Source organism: Cricetulus griseus, chromosome 2 (assembly GCF_003668045.3).
Source record: "Cricetulus griseus strain 17A/GY chromosome 2, alternate assembly CriGri-PICRH-1.0, whole genome shotgun sequence".
In the NCBI taxonomy this organism is placed as follows: domain Eukaryota; kingdom Metazoa; phylum Chordata; class Mammalia; order Rodentia; family Cricetidae; genus Cricetulus; species Cricetulus griseus.
Window position 1 is genome coordinate 409,196,359 of NC_048595.1, and position 22,093 is coordinate 409,218,451.

General features: G+C 42.0%; 1 protein-coding gene across 5 annotated transcripts in view; it reads right to left on the reverse strand.

The window, feature by feature from the left end:
• Positions 1 to 22,093, reverse strand: part of LOC100774011 (serine/threonine-protein phosphatase 6 regulatory ankyrin repeat subunit B) — a 272,850-nt gene that overhangs the window by 110,506 nt on the left and 140,251 nt on the right. For all 5 annotated transcript variants that reach the window (XM_027396893.2, XM_027396896.2, XM_035440951.1 and 2 more), the window contains exons 4-8: positions 20,490 to 20,560; positions 6,945 to 7,145; positions 6,493 to 6,580; positions 3,694 to 3,836; positions 2,455 to 2,667 (exon numbers count right to left, since the gene is read on the reverse strand). In XM_027396893.2, the coding sequence (XP_027252694.1) occupies positions 2,455 to 2,667; positions 3,694 to 3,836; positions 6,493 to 6,580; positions 6,945 to 7,145; positions 20,490 to 20,560 (716 nt within the window). The remainder of the gene's footprint in view (positions 1 to 2,454; positions 2,668 to 3,693; positions 3,837 to 6,492; positions 6,581 to 6,944; positions 7,146 to 20,489; positions 20,561 to 22,093) is intronic.

Genomic DNA, 22,093 nt, shown 5'->3' on the forward strand with positions numbered 1-22,093 from the left:
TTTAAGGTAGCCTGTCCTCTATTGCTTAGATTGTTAGTTGGTGTCATCTTTGTAGATCTCCAGACATTTCCCTAGTGCCTGATTTCTCTGTAAACCTAAAATGTCTCCCTCTATTATAGTATCTCTTATCTTGCTCTCTTCTGTTCTTCCCCCAACTAAACCTCCCTGCCCCATCATGTCCTCCTCATCCCTCCTCTTCTCCCCTTCTCATTCTCCTAGTTCCCTCCTCCCATGCTCCCAATTTGCTCAGATCTTGTCCCTTTCCCCTTCTCCAGGGGACCATGTATGTCACAAGATATTCCACAACAAAACCAGATTTAAATAATATGTAACCACTAATCTAGCCCTACAGAAAGTAGTGGAAGGAAAACTCCAAGGAAATTAACTACATTCAGAAAAACATAGGCAATAGACAAACCCACTTTACCAAAACCCAAAAGAAAAAGCAGGGTAAATCCACATACAATACCACTACCAACAACAAATCAAAAACAAACAAGAATAAGCACTCAAAGGTCCTTAATTTCCCTCAATATTAATGGTCTAAGTCCATTATCTAATTTGAACTGACCACTGGGCAACCAAGTTGGAAGAAGCAGGGAGGTATGGCAGGAAGTGGCTTTTGAGCTCTGGGCATCAGGCACACTGAGAGCACTGGGATGGAGCCCCAGACAGCCTGTGAGTTAAGTGGAGGGTGGCAAAGATAGTGCCTTTATCTAATGTCCATCACCTTCATTGAAAGAACCACAGAAATCCACAGTCCTAGAGATGTTGGTCATTTGGCCACTTGTGTGCTTCTTGCTCCCCATGACTATCATGCTCTGTGACTTCCACCCCACACAAAACCTTTGTCACATTGGCCTGTGTCTCCTTGGTCTCCTCCATGTTTCCACAGGCCTCCTTTTCACCTCTTCTGGGACTCCTAGTGACCATGTATAGCATGAGGGACTCTGAAACACTCTCTTTCCATTTATTTTTCCTTTCTGCATGAGTCTGATATTCATGAAGATAACAAATTCCCTTCAGTTCTTTCTTCCATTTCCTGCCTATTCCTCATCCTCTGCTCTGGGTCGAACTTCTCTGGACCCTAAGAGGCAAGTCCTGGAGTCCTCCCTTGCCTTCTCCACTCACACTAGTATGTACGCTCTCCTGGAATGACTCCACTCTTTCCTGTCACCTTTCGGTGACTGAAGCAACCTAAGTACTAATTTTTCATACTCTTCACTGCTCTTCCATGCTAGCATATCACATTTTCCACCACTGTGTCCTCAGGCTGGCTCGACATCACTTTCTCAAAAATTAAATGTAGAGCCTATGAGATGGCTCAGTGGGTAAGGGTTCTTGCTGTCAACCCAGGGTACCTAAATTCAATTCCCATAATCCACATGGAAATAGAAGAGAGCTAACTCCTACAAGTTGTCCTCTGACCTCCACATGCATGTGTACTATCACACACAATAATAATAATAATAATAATAATAATAATAATAATAATAATAATCTAAGTACATCCATTTACCGTCTATGCCCACTCTTGCTCCTGGCATCCTCCCAATGAATATGAACAATATCAGGTGCTTATTGTATGCCAAATTTTGATCTATATAATTTTGGTATAACAACTATGTTTAATCTTTACAACATGACCATCAAGACAATGCTACCATTTCCCTAACTTTGCAAATAAAGTAACTGGGGCACAGACAAGCTGCTTTTGTTTAGTTATCTGAAGTCAATGCTAGAATTGACTGATCTATCTAAAGTTAAGGCAGTCTAGCCCCAGATCAAAGCATGTGACCACTCTACAGTGCCACTTCCCTTTCCCTGGATTCCATTCCTCATCTTTAGCTCCTCTCTCTTGTCTTACCAACCTTTGCTGATTCTCTCTCTGCAAAGTTTCTCTCTCCAACAGTCCCTCCCATTCTTCATCTTCATGACTCAAAACCTAGACCAGTTTTGCAGACTTTCAATTATTGTGAAGGCATCCCATTTGTAGGTCTGCTATAGCTACTTTTTCTTTCTCAGAATGGAAAAGTGCTTCATTTGTATTTAAAAACAACATGCCCACTGATCAAAATCAGAGGGTTTCAACCTGTGAGTTTATTAAGTGCAGGGTTGCAAAGAAGGCACTTTTACCTAACACCCATCATCTTCCTTCCTTTGAAAGACACATGGATGCCCACAGGAGGAAAGGAGGGAGAGGAAACTGAGATCAGGAGGTAAAAATAAATGAATAAATTTAATTAATAAAAAATAAGGAGAAAGGATTGGAGCCTTGGTGCCTACATGCTGGCATCATCATACCTGGAGAGGCAACCCAGCGAGTTCCACAGCATCTCAATCCAGGATGATGATATGTGAATCAATGTGCTTCCCATTCACAAAAGCACAGCATCAATTTAGCACAAAGCGCCAGTGCAAAGGTGTTTAAGGCAGAGAGACTGAGTACCATACCTGAATGTTCACATCGGCCCCATTGTTTACTAACAATTCCAGACACAGAGCACCATGAGTGGACGCTGCTGCGAAATGCAGAGGGGTGAAGCCACTGTTGTTGGGCTGGTTCACATTAGCACCATAGTCGATGAGCTCATTAACGACAGCGTCTTGGCCGTTGTAGCAGGCAATGTGCAGTGCTGTGTTTCCGTAGACATTGATTTCATCAACCTGCAAAGCATCCAACACGGTGCAATTAAAATCACTGGAGCCAATTTACTCCATTTGCCACAAAAGGCCTAAAGGCTCTGTCAGGAGAACAGAAATATCCACCCAGCAGCATAATTATTCAGAGCTCACTTGCTCCCCGGTAGGTATCCTGAAAGCCCCTGTCAATCCCCTCCCCAACCCTGGAAAAGACAGGCAAAATTGAATATGACAGAAAATGACCCAGGAAGCATTAGACATTTCAGCCTGTGGAGGGGGTGTTCCCTGTTAGAGTAAGACCCAAGGCAAAGACACTTTCAAAATATCAGAAAAGAAAGGAGCAAACCCCAAAGTCATGGGCTCATGAACAGGTCAGGGTTAGCAAAAGAGGTGACTTGCGGATCCTGTGCCTTCCAGTCAAGCTGAGAATCAATTGTTTTTACTCTGGAGCCTGACACCTCTCCAGGCTGATCTGCCTGCGGAACTGGGGTGTGTTAGTCCACAGCTCCCTACTGCTTTCCCAGACCTGCCAAGGGTCTGGGTGTCACCATCCAGGTCTCACACAGCACTGGGTTCTCCTCTCCTCCAAGGATAAGATATCCTGAGTATTACTGCTCCTGACTGTAGGAGAATGGAACTGGCCAACTGTAGCTCAACACCAAAGTTCATTGTTCAATCACTGGCATCCATTCATCCTCTTGGGCTATGAGCCACGAGAGGCCAGCCTGGTCTACAGAGCAAGTTTCCAGGTCAGCCAATGTCACACAGAGAAACCCTATCTCAAAAAAAATTTTTTTTAAAGATTGTGTGTGCGTATGGTATATGTGTGCATATATAGAATGTTTAGATATTTCTCAATATATATAGTCTGTTTCTAGTTTCCTGCTATTTAATCAATGCCTCTATCACAATTTATCAGCCCACAAGTAAGAAATACAGGACTCAATGAAATAAGTTTTTCTCCACTTGAATAAAAATGCAAACAGGATTTCATTTTAGAAAACCCAAAAAAGGCATGAACCAGGCAGTAGCACAGCCATCAGAGCTTACCTCTACCCCCAGGTTCAAGAGATGTTTGACCACGTTGATCTGCCCATTGGAGGCTGCAGCATGCAGGGGCGTGTAACCCTTCTTGTCCTTGCAGGTGACCTCAGCGCCATGGTTAATAAGCAGTGCCACAACGTCCAAGTGGCCTTGACAAACAATGCAGCAAAAACATCGTTAGCCTTTATTAGACAATTTGACAACTCATTGCACTCCAAAAAATATTAGCTTTTTTTCCACCAGCAGTATTTTCCTAATCCAAGCTGCCTCATGAGAACTAGTCAATGAGCATTTATTGAGTATCAACTATGTGCTGAATATTATATAAAGCCCATGGGAAGAAAAAAGATGATTCAATAAGACTTGAATGAAATGTAACAAAGGGGATGGCAGTTCACCATAACAACAAAGAAGAACCAGAGAGTGACAACACATTAGTAGCACAGCCTTTTCAAAGCTGTACTGAATCTGAGTGTGTAATCCCAGCCACTGGGAGACTGAGGAAAAGAAACAACGAGCTGAAAGACACCAGGGGCTACAAAGGGAATTCCATACCAGTTTATATGGCTTAGCAAGACCCTGCCTCAAAACGGAAACAGTAACAAGGGTTGTGTTAAAATGAAAACCATTGCCATTCCTCACCAATAAATAAATAAATAAATAAATAAATAAATAAATAAATAAATAATCAGAATACTGCCAGATTACTGTTAAACTGGAAAGTGCCATTGCTTTGTTGGGTTTTAAATCAACAAAAAGGTAATTCCTTATGTTTCCATGTAAAATAAATGTAAAATAACTCACATAAATTATTCACTAAATAGAAAACCCTCCTAATCTCAACTGCTGTGGGTGTTTGAACTCTGTTCCACAATTCACTATGATAAATGTGTTTGGCCTTTATTTTATAATTGAAGATCATTCCAAGCTTAAGTTCACTGTTACAAACACTGCAGCTAACTAAGGGGCAGGAGACAAATACTGACTGCTGGACCTAAAATTTGTAAGGCAGGTGAGGGGGTGGGGTGGTTATGAGCTTGCTTTATAAAAATTTGATTCTTTATCTACAAAATCTCATACATGGAACAAAATGTTTTCAATTACTAGTGGTGCTATCTCAAGCTACTTGCCCCAGTTTTTATCCCATTATCTCCTAAGGATTGTCACCTACATGTATGTTTTCCTATTTGTAGCCTGATGACATGAGTAATAATGATCTGACTTCTTCAGGTCACCAAAGATATTTAAACTATATATCAACAAAGTGTAAGCTTGAAGCCCCAGATTCTTTAAGAAGCTCAGTGTACATTTTATCTAGACATCTGATTGCTTTTAGACAACTCAAAGGTCTGTAATACTCAAGAAAAAAGGTGGGAGTGGGGGCCAATATGGGGATACACTATGGATACAGTGCTGGAATTACAGGAGTGTATCCATCCCCATGTCGGCCTCCGCTCCCTCAATTCTAGTATTTGGTGGACAGGAGGATCCATTCAAGGTCTTTGCTACACAAAAGTTAATTCTTAGAAAATTTTAAGATTCTTGGCATCTGTAAGTCTAAGAATTCATTCAGAAATCTGCAGTGGTGTGATCTGTTTTATTCTTAGTCCAATCTACTCTCTTTTCCCCCTTACAATTAATGTTACATTCTTGAAATGATGATAAAAGACATGTATATTTGTCAAACTGACTCAAACAGGCAAAAATGCTTGAAAAAAGAAGCCAATCACCGATCCCTGAAGATACCATCGAGTATTTCAGTATTTATTTTCCAAATTTCCCTTCACTGTTTAGAAGTTTCCACTGCAGTGGGAAATACACATATTGCCGTATTATATGCACTTCTCTATGATGCATCTCCCCTTAGTGTGTCACAAGCCCTTGATGTTTACAAATATGCATGGACACCATTGCTGTCTGTGCCCCATGTGTGGTTCCTCTGGAATTTATCAAAACAATATCCCCTGGGTGGGTACCAGCTTGTGTGTGTCTAGTCTGATAAAACCATGACTTCTTTTCTAATTGCAGGCTCTTCTACAACCAGAAACTCACAGAAGGATCTTAGGTCTTCATGTCTCATGTCTGAATTGAGAAGAAACTGTGAGAACTATCATTTGCCCAAGGTTTTTGCACCAATCAAAAGAAAAGGACAATACAGAGATGCTCCCTCTTTCTTCAACTCCAGCAGAGTGGAGTGGACAGGAGGCAAGCCTGTGGGCCTTTACTTTGAACACAGTGTAGCAGAAGCCTCATCTAAGGGAACTCCACCACTTCTACCTACAAATGAGCCAGGAAACTCTCCGCTCTTCCTTCCCTTTGTTTGTTTCAAAACTATTTAGAAGTTTAGCGACAAAGAGCATGGTGTGTTACATTGTTAAGCAGTATTTCTTTCCTAAACACTTTATTTGATGCCATAACAAGCTAACATACACGCAAAGTGTGTCTCTTTCCAATCCAGAGTGAAGAATGTTCAGAGAGGTCCAGACCATGAGTCATCCTCCCCCTCTTTGGGATAAATAAGCCTCTGACAAGGCAACTGGCCAACTAGAGCACTCAACAGATGCCAGGAAAATGGGCCAAATCTTCATTCAAGTGGAATCCAACCCTTAAGTCAGACTTGCCCAAGAAAGCCTACATGGTCACCAAGGGCCTGTGGCTTCTGTAGTTAAGACCATCTGCTTTTGGCTTTCAGTTGTTGTTTGTTATGTTGGGATCAAACCAGAGTCTTATGCACATGGGGCACTTGCCCTTCCGTTGAGCTAGTAATGACCCCTGCACTTTGTTTTCCACTCACAGAATCCTCACCCATGTATGCTGCCCAGTGGAGAGCACGCCGGTCTTTCTTGTCAAATGCATTGATGTTTGCCCCCTTGGCCAAGAGTAAATTGACCATCTGAAAGATAAAAAAAAAAAAAAAACCAATGAAATCATGTGTTTCCTCTGAATTGATGAGGGCTCCTCGCTGTTTGCATGTGATCTAAACCAAATTAGCATCAACCCTAAGAGCAAGTCAGGGATTTAGACAAGAAAGATGATGTAACAGCAGGCCCTGCCATGCATGTCAAAGAGAAGATAGATATGACAATCTACTTTTTCTATTCGTTATGATATGAATTTGAGAATGGATAGAACTGCCCAAGTGACATACCTCTATTTTTGCTGACATTCGCATAAAGTCTCAACATTCACAATGGCTCCATCTATGGCTAACAGGGTCTGAGCCACTTGTCCCAGTTTCTAATGAGGAGAACTCTCACCTCCATGTGTCCATTCAGAGCTGCGTGGTGCAAGGCTGTGCGCCCTCCTCGGTCAGAGACATTAACACTGCTCAGTAGTGGGATGATCACTTCTGCACACTTGACAGCCTTATTGGCTGCTGCCACGTGGAGGGGGGTCTGCCAATTCTTGTCTCTCGCATTGACATCAGCAGAGTGTTTAATCAATACTTGGACTGCCTCCTACGACAAAAGAAGTTTGCAGGGTCACTGACAGATACCCAATCAATACTCCCTGTGTATAAGGTCTTTTCAGGACACAGGACCTATAGAGTGAAAGGAAAGAGTGCTCCTTCCCAGGCAGGCTGTGGACAAGAAAAGTCACATGAAGTAGGGATCTGAAGAATGAGACATTCACACTATCTCACTTGGTCAAGTCAAGAGCCTGGCCCCCATCTAAAATCAAATATGTCTTCTAAAGATAGTTTTCTTTTGAGACTTCCTTAGACAATCTAAAAGCATACATGTACAGATGTGCACATCAGATAAAAATCTCTAAGAAAAACTTCCACAAAAATGTCATCTAAAATGACGGGAGTCTACCAACTAGTCAACAAATTCACAAAGCCCATCACATTCTTGGACCACTTTTTGGTTTTTGTTTTGTTTTACAACCCGATCACATTTCCCCTCCTTCCTCTACTGCCAGCCCCTCCCCTACAAACGACCACTCAGCTCTCCCATCCACTCCTCCTCCATTTCTATTCAGGCCTCCCATGGATATCAACCAAACATAGCATATCAAGTTGAAGGCTTGACAAGGTAACCAGTAGGGAGAAAGGTTCCCAAAAGCCAGAAAAAGTCTAGACGGCCCCTGTAAGGGGTTCCACAGAGGATCAAGCTACACAACTGTACCACATGCAGAGTACCTAGGTCAGTCCCATGCAGGCTTCCTTGTTGTTGGTTCAGTTTCTGTGAGAGCCTATTAGCCCAAATTAGTTGATTCTGTGGATTTCTTGTGGTATCTTTGACCCCTCTGTCTCCTATAATTCTTCCTCCCCCTCTTCTACAGGATCTCCAAGCTTCACCTAATGTTTGGTAGTGGTCTCTACATCTGTTTCCATAAGTTTCTGGGTATAGACTCTCTGATGACACCTGGGCTAGGCTCCAGTCTGTGAGTACAGCAGAATATCACTAGGAATCATGTCATTGTTTTTTTTTTTTTTTTTCCCAGTTGTGTTTGGTTCTATCCTGGGTCTCTGGGCTATTCAGCCTCTGAGTCCTGACCCTCCAGGCAGTGTCGGGGGTGGACTTCCTCTTGAGGCATGATCTAGCTTGAGATGGCTCAGAGGTTAAGAGCACTGACTGCTCTTCTAGAGGTCCTGAGTTCAATTCCCAGCAAACACATGGTGGCTCACAGCCATCCGTTATAAGATCTAGTGCCCTCTTCTGGTGTGCAGATATACATGGAAGCAGAATGTTGTATACATAATAAAAAAATAAAATCTTTAAAAAGAAAAAAAAAAGAAAGGAGTTGTCATGATCATGGTATTTCTTCACAGCAATAGAAACCCCAAGGCAGTTTAGGAAGCTGGAAGATCTTGAACTCGAGGCCAACCTGTGCTACAATCAGTATTGTTAACACATTTTTAATCATACAAGTATTATATCTTGTTTTTGTTAAAAAAAAAAAAACACAAGTTTTTGGGGACACAGCCTCATTCATCTGCTTTTACAAACACACACACACACACACACACACACACACACACACACACAAAACCAAAACAAAAAAAACAAGTGTGTGTGGGGGGATATAGCCTCATTCATCTGCTTTCACAGTGTACACACCTGTTTTCATGATACCCACCAGAGCTGAGAAGCTGTGACAGGAAACCTCAAAGGTAAACATATTTGCTATCTAGCCCTTTACAGAAAAGGTTTGAAAACTCCCTGGAATAACCCTTGATTAAGTTATCAGAAACTGAAAATTATCAGGTCTGTTGAAAGCTTTACTTGCTGGAAAGATGTTTATAACTAAGTCGTCTTCTAAGGAGGAAGCTCTGCTGAAAGTCGAAGGCCCCCGTGGTAAGTTAGGCCCTGATGGTACAGGGAAGGGTCAGTCATGAACCTGGTAGAGGACATATAGAGCTGCCGTGTTTGGCATAGTAAGAAGACATGGTGCGGTGTGCCCCAGAAGATGTGAGGACCTGAGTGGTGTGTGCTGAGCGGGGGTAGGAGGGTAGGGAGGTGGGGGAGTGGGGGCTTGAGGGGCTTGGGGGGGTTGGACACAGAAGCCTAAGAACAAACTTACAGAAGCAGACTCATTAACTAGAGTGGATAAGATGCAATCCACAATCCAAATCTCCCAGAATTCTTTGAAACCACCAAGAGAGTACTAGAGATAGGACATGTGCTACTTACATAATTGTGTCAGCCTTGTAGGAAAGGTGGTCATGACTGACATTTGGGTTGCACTTCAAGAGTTCAAGTTTATTATCAGCGGTGGGGGGGGGGGTGCAGGGCAGGGCATCTCTTCTCTGAGAATTTTCCTCATGTGACTACAAATGTTACCACGCTAACCTTTCACACCCAGCTCTTACAGATCAAGGATGCCTTGAAGTACCATGACCTTTTTTTTTTTCTCTACTTCTGTTACATGCTTTATCTCTGCCATTCTCCATTTTCATATTTATATCTGTCTCTTTCATGACTCCCATTCTTTCCACCTTGGTAATGTCAGAGGACTCCATCAAGAATTATATAGTATATAAAGGAGGAGTTCTTAGTTTCCAAAAATCCACTTTCTACAACATGAAAACTATCTGCATCACAGCTCCTGCATCTAAGGCTTGAGGAACACTACAGAAAAGGGGGTGAAGAGACTTAAAAGCTGGGGCAGGAAGGTTACTGTGAGATTGTGACTTCTGGGAATGTCAGAAACTACACCTATAAAGTCTCACCAACTTGACTGCCAAATCTGAGCTGAGCAACACAAGACATGCTAAAGCAATCAGAGGAAACCCTGTGACCTACACAAAGAACTATAGGCAACTAAGAAATGATGAGAGTGGGAGAAAAGGTCTTCCCCAGGGAAAAGCATGCCAATTGGTTATCTGATACCAAATGGTCTCCCCTGAAAACATACACACAAGTAATATTACACAGATGGAGCAAGCAGTAGCTATATATTTAGGAATATATTAGAAACAACAATTAGTGAAAAACAAGAGGCTATGAATTTGAAAGAGAAACAAGGAGGTTTATATGTGAGGGCTCAGAGGGAAAAAAAGGAAAAGGGAAATAATGCAATTATAGTGCACTCTCAAAAACTAATATAAATAATATTTTAAAACAAAAACTACAGTAGTTTAAGATGATTTGGGGGCTGGGGATAGAGCTTAAAGATAGAGCACTTGCCCATCATGCACAAGGACCTAGAATAAATGCCCAGTACAAAACAACAACAAAGATGATGGCATTAAATTCGCAAGCATGCAAAATGGATAAAGGCCTAGTGGTCCCCTAGGATGACCTTTTCCATTCACAAGCAGTCTCATTTCAAAGGCAGGGTGGCTGAAGTTCAGGGTCATGACCCATCAGCCTGGCTGACTCAGGGGAACATGTGTTTTCTACTAGACTTTGGTGAGATCAGCCAAATAAGTATCCTGGCAAGAATGCTTCCAGATGTTAATTTTCCTTAATTATTTATAATTTTAAAATGTAGCTTTATCCCATCAAACTGGTTTAATATATCTAATAGAAATCTAATATATTTAGGCGGCACCAAATCTTTGCTTTAAAAAAGATTTTGGTTTTCAAACTGCATTTTTATTTCAAGCACTTTAACCTTGGAAGTGCTTTACCTTAGTTTTGTGAGGAATTGTATGGCTACTTAGACAATTTTTTTTTAATCAAAGATGGCTTTCTTTTCCTATTTTACACTCTAGCTAAAACTTAATATCTAAGTTTCCTCTGACATAAACTTAGAGGGTGAAGAAGAAACTAACACTGGAGGGAGGAAATCAATACTTTCTGAATTAAGAAGGCTTCACCCTCCCTGGGGAGCAGAAAGGGGTTGAGATAGGGGATTGGTGGGATGCAGGGAAGGAGGGGAGAGAGAGGGAACTGGGATTGACATGTAAAAGAAGCTTGTTTCTAATTTAATTTAAAAAAAAAACTTTAAAAGTGGCTTCTCAACCATCTATAGTGAAGGTATAGTTTTTAACAATTGCATTTTCAACTAAGTGTGATGGTGGTATGTGCCTGTCTTAGTTAGGGTTTCTATTGTTGTGAAGAGACAAAATGAACATGGAAACTCTTATAAAGGAAAAAATATTTAATTGGGGCTGGCTTACAGTTTCAGAGGTTTAGCCCATTATCTTCACAGCAGGAAGTATGGTGGGAAACATGGTGGCATCCAGGCAGGCATGGTGCTGAAGAGGCAGCCAAGAGTTCTATATCTTGATTCTCAAGCAACAGGAAGTGAACTGTGTCCCACAATGGGTATAGCTTGAGCATATGAGACCTCAAAGCCCACCCTCACAGTGACTCACTTCCTCCAATAAGGTCACACCTACTCCAACAAGGCCACACCTCCTTATAGTACCACTCTCTATAGTCCAAGCACTCAAACACATGAGTCTGTGGTGGCCATAACCTATTCAAACCACCACAATGCCATAATCCAGCTCTCAGAAGCAGGAGAAATCTCAAAAGAGACTAGATAGTCTCAAAAAATTTATTGTTATTTCCAGTACATCACAACCCAGAACTTTTGCAAAATATAATAAAAAGCAATTAGAATAAAAATTATAAAAAACAAAACTATTAAATCTAACAGGTATTCCATTTTTTTGCTTGTGAATTTGTTGTCATGGTTGTTTTTTCCTTTTCTTTTTGCTTGTTTGTCTTTTTTTGTTTATTGAGATGTGGCTCCCTGGGCAGCACAGGTTGTCCTTGAATTCAAGATCCTCTGGCTCAGATTCTCAAGTGCTACAATTGCAGGCACAAGTCACAACTGAGTATGAAGTTATTCAATTTCTCTCAATGTTTCTGAAAGCTCACATTACTCTCAAATACACACTGTACTTAAACTCCACAAGTCACTATAGAGAAGCAAGGTTTAAAACTAGAAATAGTTTTTGCAGGTGTAAGCAATGTCAAATTTGATGAATTGTAAGTTGCTTTTAGGTCAGGCTCTGGTCTTAGACAACTTTCTGTATTCTCCACAGAGTATGGCTGGTGCCTTGTACATACTACACAGTCCAGAACTTTGGTGGGATAAACAAAAGGATGTGATCATTACTAAAGTCTGTAAACAATAACTGGTACATATTAAATGGCAGTTGTTATGCTGTAGGCATATGCTCCTAAGGCCACACATGAATTGTGAAGGCTTATATTACTGTAATACTTCAGGGCTTTTATCCCATATTGATTACAGCAGTTACATGTTCTGTAAGAACTGTATAAATTAGTGCTCAACCAATTAATGGGATTATTCTTCTAGAAGTACCCATTACCAAACTAAAATACTCCCTATTATTATAATTATTATTAGGGTACAGTTATTTTATAGACTAGCAGTACAAAGGCGTTCACTAGAGATTTGGGAATAGGAGAGCATTCTCAGGGGAGTAGTCACAAAACCTCATCTTCCGGTGTTAGGAAAGACAAATGCAAAAGTATTTGCAGTGACCTGGAAATCTCCCTCCTGGACAGCTTTCACAGTGCTGGAAGGTGCTATGCAGATGGCTGAGGTAGAAAAGGCATCAGCAGTCTTACCCATTGGTGAATCCTAGGAGCTATAATACCAACCTGGAAGCAAGTATGCCCACTTGCACAATAGTAGCATGGTCATTGTGGAGGTAACCAACATTTCCCTGATTGGATTTGAGATCTATTCTTCACCTCCATACTTGTTACTATAAACCCCACTCAAAAGCCCATGGTAGTGAGTAGGTCACAGGCCCTAGAGAGAATTCAATTCTATTATTTAACTAAATTAACAAAGTGTAGAACCACCTTCAAAACATATATTTATGCCCATTGACAATTACCACTCTCAGCATTAACAAGAGAAACCTCTGTCCAGTGAACTGCAGTGAATGAAGACTTGTAGCTACAAAAGGGGATGAGAATTAACGATGGTTGAGTGATCAGCCCTAAACAGGATATTATACCATCCCCTCCAAAGCTCAAGAGACATCACAGAAGATGGGATGGAAAGAATATAAGGGCTACAAGACAGACTGCAAACTGACATCTTCTGGACAATGGTGTCAGTGAGCGGGATGACCTCATGCCTCAAGGTTCCCAGAGAAAGAGGGAAACCTGCTGCCACAGCCTGCCCTTTCAGGCCGCTGAGAGGCATTGGAGCAGCTTCCATATGCTCGAGCTGTCTCGGTGCTCTTGGTCATTGGACTTGGTACTCCTAAGATGATAAAGACAGATCCAGATAAAGAAAAACCTCTGAAGGTTTACACAGTATTTAAAAATATACGTAGGCTTGTGAGAGAAAAAAATAACAGGAGGAAATAGAGTAGCCAGTTGTGATGGTGCACGCCGGTAGGATTTGCTGAAGGAAGCAGAGGCAGACAGATTTCCACAGAGAAACAAAAGAAAGTAAAAATAAAGTAATAAAAAAGCCACATAGAGATGGAAAATACACAGAGAATCTGGATACTATATGCTATCTTGTCTTTAAATTGTTTGATTGCAGAGAAAAGACTTACTGCTGCTAAAATACATTTGATTACAAATGCTGCTAAATTAATCCAACTTATACATTTTAAAAATGTTCTGACTTCAAAATTTAAGTCTAAGGACAGGCTACTTAAAAATAAAGGTTTTGCTTTGTTCCCACAGAAAATAAAAAGCTGTGGATTTCTTCCAGACTAATATGGTTTGATCAAGCAAGACCCCTGGAAGAAGTGACCCAACTGATCCTACATTCAAAACAGCTGAGACAATACAGCCTTACAGACTACAAAAACAATGACTTGGTCAGGTTTCTATGTTTTATCATGATCCTATGGTATCAACATTGCCCCCAACCAGCAAGAAGCAGTTGAAGGAATGATGCCCAAATCCCCAAATATTGTTTATAAATGTTTGTTTTCATTTAAATGGGATTAGTTATAAATAGTTATGAGCATAGTCAATCTCTTTTTAAAGCAAAAAAAAAGGTAATAGGATATAGGAATGAATATTTTGCATTAGTATAGATTTTCATTTATTGATACAACTTTAAGGTCAAATTTGTGATATGTATATGTCTCTTCTTGTTTAGGTATTGTGTTTATACAGATCTTTTAAAATGATATCCATAATTAAATACAGGTTATATAGTTACTTATAATAGTCAGAAATTATAATTAGGTTAGTTAGGTTTTCTAGATTTACAGAGAGAATGTATTTGAGATGGTTAGGTATTCTTCAAACCTTTCAAAGACCTACAGAAATATGGCATTTAAATGGTTTAGGGTTTTTCTTGGCAGTGAGACACAACTGCTCCTGGCACACCAATTACGTCAGAAAGGAGGATGGGCATCGAAGAAACTTGTTATGGAGTTTGCTTTCAACATGGCAAGATTAGCCATTTGGGCAAGAAACTGCTCTTGCCTAGACTGTTTGTTGCTGTATAAACTAGACATGCAGGACCCACAAGAAAGTGACTGCTGAACTTACAAAACAAGACAGTACTGAAGGGTTCCTGTTGAAATGGAGAAGTGTGCCAGCCACACTGTGGCCTATGGGCTGAAGATGGATGCCCCAACATTACAGAGGAACTTTGGTTGACTGTCCAGGTAGCGAGATGTCTCTGTCAATTCTAGAGTTTATATATTATCCTTCTATGGTCTTGGATAGAGTTAAAGACAGATAGTTATAGTTTTCTTCAGTTTTATAAAAGATAAGTTATCCTTTTATTTTAGACAGAAAAGAGGAGATGATGGGGGAAGTACTTCTGTGTATGTTTATCTTATTGATTGTTAAATAAAATACTGTTTGGCCAATGAGACAGCAAGTTAGACGAGACTAGGAGTCAAAGAGGATTCTGGGAAATGTAGTAGAGCAGTGGTAATCCAGGCAGGAAGTGACATAGCAAGGAGATTCATATATAAGCAAAGGAAACAGGAAGTGTCCCCCTTTTCTGCTCTTCCTCCAGCAGTGCAATGTGATCCACCGACAAGGAGGGACACCAATAAGGTGTCCAATAAGATAAGTCTTATAAAATATATAGGTTTATGATCGTTAAGCTAACAGATGAGAAATCCTAGTCATTGGCCAAGCAGCATTTGTACCTAACACAAGTCTCTCTATGTATTAATTTGGGCTCTAACTCGGGTAGGCAGCTGGCGTAAAGCACACACGTGGCAGTAGGGCACTGGTGGCTTTTGGCAGAAAGATTTATCGTAACAGGACATACAGTCATTGCAATCACAAACCCTCAACAGTTGCATATGACTACACTGGATCTGTAAGATGAGTAATAAAAGACTCAGTTACAGATATTGGGGTTCAAGCTGAAGATCAGAAGGAAGCAAAGCAACCCACCAGACAGCTCTTACCTATAACTCAGACCAAAATGGATGATCCTGTCTCCATAAATACTCAAGTGCAGTCCTCAGAGGTAATATGCTCTCTAAGAATCCTCAGAGGCAATATGCAGACTGCACTGTTCTCCACCAAGCCTCAGACTGCAATCCTCTGAGTTCCTGTCTCCTCCTGCCTTATATTCCTTTTTCCACCCAGCCATATCACTCCTGTTTCCACCTCCCTAGTTGGGATTAAAGGTGTGATCCCAAGTACTGAGATCACCTTTGAATGGGCTGTTTCTCGTTTAGACTGGATCAATTTCATGTAGCTCAGTGTGGCCTTGAACTAACAGTAATGCATCTGCCTCTGTCTTCTGAGTCCTGGAATTAAAGGTGTGTACCACCACCACCTGGCCTCTATGGCTAGCTAGTATGGCTGCTGGGATTAAAGGTGTGTATCACCAATACTTGGCTCTATGACCATGGCTAGCTTTGCATTTTGATCTCCAATGGCTTTATTAAATCATAAATAACATATAACCACATGGATCTATATCAGAATGGGCCCAGAAATGACCCAAATATGGACTGTTCAGTGATGAACTAGTTTCAACTGATAGATTAGAGAGAAGGGGTTGTCATTCCCTTCAATTGTATGCACATTGGTATACTCCACCGAGCTCTAAAGGCAAAGTTCTAAACCAATGGTTACACAGATGACCCCATTAAACTAAATGGATCACAAAGGAAGACCAGGAGCGATGGATATGGGAAATGGACAGGGTTCATAAAGGCAGGAGTATTAAGTTATCAAATAACTAGCTTAAAATAATATAAACTTCTTTAAAAGTATCCCCAGTAGCTGGGTGTTGGTGGCGCATGCCTTTAATCCCAGCACTCGGGAAGCAGAGGCAGGCGGATCTCTGTGAGTTCAAGACCAGCCTGGTCTACACGAGTTAGTTCCAGGACAGCCTCCAAAGCCACAGAGAAATCTTGTCTCGAAAAACAAAAACAAAAAACAAAAAAAAAAAAGTATCCCTAGTATCCAATCTTAGATCTGATAGTGAGGCATGCCTCAGAATTTTCTTTTAAAGATGAATATTTCTAGGCCCAACTATCGGCTCCAGCAGGGCCACTGGGGAGAATTCTAGAACAATATGTTTTAACAAGCACATCTGAAGACTTAACAATGCACACTAATCTAAGTATAATCCACCTACATTCCAGGAAGTCTATTATAAAGCATTCAACCCTAGAAAAATCTTCATTCCCATTGGCAAACTTTTTTCTGCAAAGAGGGCAAAACCAGATGTTTGCTGATTCAAACAGTGTCCAGGGGTGATCTGAGGCAGACAGCAGAGCATAGTGTAAGCAAGGAGTGTCCCTGGCCATACTCTTCTCCACCTGCGGCTATAACACCTTGTTCCATACTTGACTTCTCTGAGGCCACACTTCCTAAGTTAGTATGACCAAGAATATGATGTCAGAGGGTCAGAGATTAACAAAGACTAATGCTCAGAAGGTCTTTAGCACATAGTGAAAGCTCAATAAATTCTCAGAATGGCAACATTTAGAGAAATACAATGTCCTCAAACCAACACCCCAAAGACAGGATGCATACGATTCTAACTTTTCTAACCCAAACATAGTCTCCAGAACAGGGAAGTGTGAAGTTCAGTAATTCCGCTTTAGTGTCACCCAGCTCACCACAGCAGACAGAGAACATGTGAGAGGCCAGCACATTCACACTCAGGCCATCTCAGGCCCCGAGCATCAAAATCTCAGAGGCCATGCTGTGTGTACCCTGAAGGACCCCACAACATAGCTGACAGTGTCTTCCACCCAGTGGGCCTCAAGAACAAACGTTAAGATTTCCATGTTCAACTCCAGGCTTGCATGTGTCTAATTCTGTTCTTCCCGGATGTTCTAGTCCAGAAAACCAAGTGAAGAAGCAAAAGGAACACCCTAGGCAAGGGAGACCAGAGGAAATCATGCACAGCTTTCAGAATATTCTTTCCAGAAGCCTCAAGTCTTGCTCATCTCTCTTGGCCACTGTTACAAAGTACATTTCTCTAAAATTTAAGATAAAGTCTCTTCAATTCTCCACCACCTTGGGAAGAAGCTAGCAAAGGTGAGGCCAGTGGGGCATTGGGTAGCAGACACAGAGACAATGTTGTTTGGTTCAGAATTGTTTTGGTCCTGGGACGCCCAGATGTAACAGGTGATGATACTGGGGGGGGGGGGTATGCTACAGAGTTTAGAAGTTTGTCAATGAAGAAATTGTTTTTACTACACACTCATTAACTATCTCAATCTGAGGGATGGAGACATGTGCCGGCTCATACTGAAACTCAGCATCTCTTTAGTAAGTGCTAATAACCAAAACTAAAAACCAAACCCACCCACCCACACACCCCCGTCCTTTCTCCCTTAGGTCTACTCTCCTTCCCCTCAACAATCAGTAAGGGGAGGCATGAAAGAATAGCAATAGGACCAAATTCAAAGAAAAAAAAATGAGCTTGAATTTCAGACTTCTATGGCATCAAGATGAGCCTAAGTTAGACTTGGAGATTCCAATTTTCACTAGAAACTCAACTGTGGCAGATACTATGAAGGCATTGTCTTTTGTAAGTTTACATTTAGTTTCTCCCTGGCAAGAGCCATCTGAAATCAATCCTTTCTTTTTACCCAGAAAACCTTACTGCTTGGTTGAGGAAGCAACAAGTGCTTCAGACACAGAAGTTTAAGAACTGAACAACCCATCATTGGTCAGACTGCGCTCAAACACAAAACATATAATGACAGTGCCCTGGTGGCTGGCACAAATGGATGTCCTGAGGATCAAAGCTTTTGTAGGGGTGATTACTTAACAAGGCCACAGGGTATTAAAACCAGGTGTTGTGTGCCCCTCTCTCTTAAAGTTGGGGGCCACCGATATTTCTTTTGTAGCTCCATCATCATACGCAGTACATGACATGCAAAAAGTGTCTAAATTCCCATACTAAAAAGACTTCATTCTAGCTAAGGGAGAAAAGACCCTCTCTATGCGTGCATATATTTAAAAAGACAACAAAATGACTAAGGATTAAGTCATCTTAAAATTTAGCCTATGGAGCACTCTCCTGCAAAGAAGCAGATCTAAGACCAGTCTTCCTGCCTTAAGCAGCCACTGTGCCTGTTTCCCCAGGTACAGCAGAAACGCAACATGGGCCATCAGGTGAGTTCCCCGGTTCCTGGGTAAGGTACTTCAGGATTCTTTACCTCCCTCCTCCACATGGGCTCTTTGGAAAGAGAATACAGCCAACCCCGTTTTAAACAACTCCCAACACCCAGAACAACAAGGGTAATCACAAGCACTAAGCTTCCACATACAAAGTTTAGTCTGAAATTCCCACATGCGGTCACATTAGCTGTCACATAAGCTGTCACACCGGCCTTACTCCTCAGTGTCCCTGGAGACTATCAGCTCCTCCAGTGCCAGAGAGGCAGCTCCACTGAACAAATTTACCCACACAATGCTCGGTGCCTTTGAGGAGAGACTTTTGTGCCCTCTCTGGCCAGGCTGATGTTTGCCAGGTTCCCTCCCAGCCCTGCTCCCATGGTGGCCTTCCCTTTCTATCCACTAACCTCCCACTGAACCAGCTGATCCATTTGCCATGGTTTCCATATCATCCTCCTAATCCCTGACGTCCAGACTTATATATAAATAATGAGAGCGAATTTTCTGTCCTCACATATTTCCAGCATTCAACAACAAACTAGTTTTTGAGTACCACTCTCATTCTATAGCAGTAACATTCTAGACTTGGGATCCATCACAGAATAAAATAAATAAATAAACTTCCTGCCCCCAGGGAGCTTACATTCCAGAGACATATTTCTCAGGCTGAATCCCAAAAAGAACAAACTAGTTTCCAGGACTCCAGTTCCCCTCGCCCCAGCCCCCAGCCCCACCTGCCCCTGCTTAGCCAAGGACATCACTAATCACCTGCCAGCTTTTTTCCACCTCATCCTCCCAAGGTACTCAAATCCTGTCAGGTTTGCCTCTAACTATCTCTGAAATGACTGGTTCCTCCCCCTGCCTCACCTCAGCCATCTCCCTTTTGGCTTCTCGTGGGCAACCCCATCTGAACTCCTGTATGCCGAACCTGCTTTCACCCTGCAGCCATGGCGGTCTTTCTGAAGAATAGTCTGCTGAGACACTGCCAACTGCTCACAGGATATCAGTTTCTCTGGCAACCCAATGATCTGACTGACTCTGCACTGCTCTCTCTGCTCAGGGAAGCTCCATCTGACTTGGGTTCATGCCCCCGCCACTTCTCCTCTCACATGTGGATACTCTGCATCGGCCCCCTCCTCCTCCTGGCCTGCTAACACCCTGCTTATCCTTTAAGGACTAGATTGGCTGTCCTCTCCTCCGGGAGATGTGCCATGTTCCTCCCACCCCACTCTGGCATTGCACAGATCTGCTTGCTATTCCAGGCTGAAAACACACTGAAGGTTCATGCTGTCCAACTTGGATGACCAAGATGCCTCCTTGTAACTGGCTAGTTTTGTGTGTTGACTTGACAATGCTAGAGTCATCAGAGAGGAAGGAGACTCAGTTGAGAAAATGCCTCCCTGAGATCCAGCTGTAAGGCATTTTCTCAATTAGTGATCAATGGGGGAGGGCCCAGCCCATGGTGGGTGGTACCATACCTAGCCTCTACATCAACACCTGCCTCCAGGATCCTGCCCTGCTTGAGTTCCTGTTCTGACTTCCTTCAGTGATGAACAGCAATATGGAAGTGTAAGCCAAATAAACCCTTTTTCCCCAGCTTGCCTTTGGTCATGGTGTTTCATTGCAGCAATAGAAACTCTAAGACTCTCCTACTGCAACTTGTCTGACATGAGCAAGACACACAAAGAGCTGCCCATTTGGGTAACCCTTTTTCACTAGGAATAAAAGGCTTTGTCTACCCCTGATCAGTAGATCCTGGACTCAGTAGAAAGCATTCTTTCTCTACAGACAGTAGTAGGTATTAGCCTAAAGGAGGAGATCACTCACTTCACTTCTGGAAGCAACAGCCCGGTGCAATGGAGTCAGCCACATGTTGTCCTTGGCATTCACACGAGCTCCTGCAACCAAACAGCACAAGTTAGGACATAGTGGAGTCAAGGGCTGAGCATTGCTCCTATTTGCCTGCTATACCCAGCAGATCTTTTCTTTGCATTAGTTGCAATTTAACAGGATTTTATATGGGATAAAGGGACCAACAGAAATCCATCTTCCCTCTAGTTATCCCTCTAGTACTACCCAGGTATTTTGATATACAATCCGTATTCCATGAAGTGTTTGGACAGAAAGCCTGTGCAGATTGTTCACAACTTCTTTATGCCATGGAGCAGACAGACAGGTTCAAGCCCAAACAGAAACTGGCTCTCACTGAGAAACACACTCCACATTCCAGGTCATGGCACTGAACAGAAGCTGCATATGAATGGAGCCCTGGGAAACAGGACACGCCTTGCTCTCTTGACATTCCCACAACTTTCCATGGGAGCAAGTCCACCAAAGATGGACCTGCAGAATGGAAACACCCTATTCACATCTTTGGTTCAGGGTTTTGATAAATGTTCCTGCCAACAAGACATTATTTTACAAAAGGGATGTCAACAGAAGGGGAAGAAGGTATCCATTGGTGTGATAAGAGGCACCTGTTTTGGTCTTTGGATCATGAAGGAGCTCATGAGGGTGGAGAGTAGACGTGTGAAGAATGGAAACTATAAGGACAGGGAAATGGAAGAAAAGAGTAGATGCCTTGGGGCAAAAGCTGAGAAAGTGAGTCAAGTGGAGGCAGAGGTTAGACACAGAAACTTCTAGAAAGAGTTCAGGGGCCCCCCATGGGTAAATATGAGCTACTATTTAGGCCACAGACTAAAAGAAATAATGAACTTTAACTGAGAACAAATACCATCAACAGCGTTCATCAGAGAAAACAGCCTAACCCCAAAAAGGGTAACCCACCCTTTCATGGATTTGAGGTGTCATCAGGCACAAGTTTTTTTTGTTTTGTTTTGTTTTGTTTGAAGCCCAAGGTTCCTAAAGTTATTGTAACATAAGGTTGAGAGCCAATGACAAACTTAATTTTAAATCAAGTTAAAATAACCTAAAAGTTGATTTTACTAACTTGTTTAACGGAGTTTAAAGCCCTTTACCTACATGAAGACCACAATAGAATGGGAAACCCTGAGCTAAGTTAAGTGCTCTGAAGTGAAATGGTTGGTAAGACAAGAGATTTAGAGACAAAGACTGGGATTTGCATTTTGATTTCAGCAGCCAGTATTCCAAGGACTCAGAGCTTCCGGTGTGTAGGATAAGGCTGACCAATACTGCCACGTTCTAGTCTGTAGAATAAGACTGACCACACACCAATACTTCCATGTCATATTGTGTAGGATAAGGTTGACCACACACCAATACTGCCTTGTTCTAGTGTGTAGGATAAGGCTGACCACACACCAATACTGCCATGTTCTAGTGTGTAGGATAAGGTTGACCACACGCCAATACTGCCATGTTAGTTTGTAGGATAAAGCAGCCACACACTAATACTTACAAGTTCTAGTGTGTAGGATAAGGATGACCACACACCAATACTGCCATGTTGG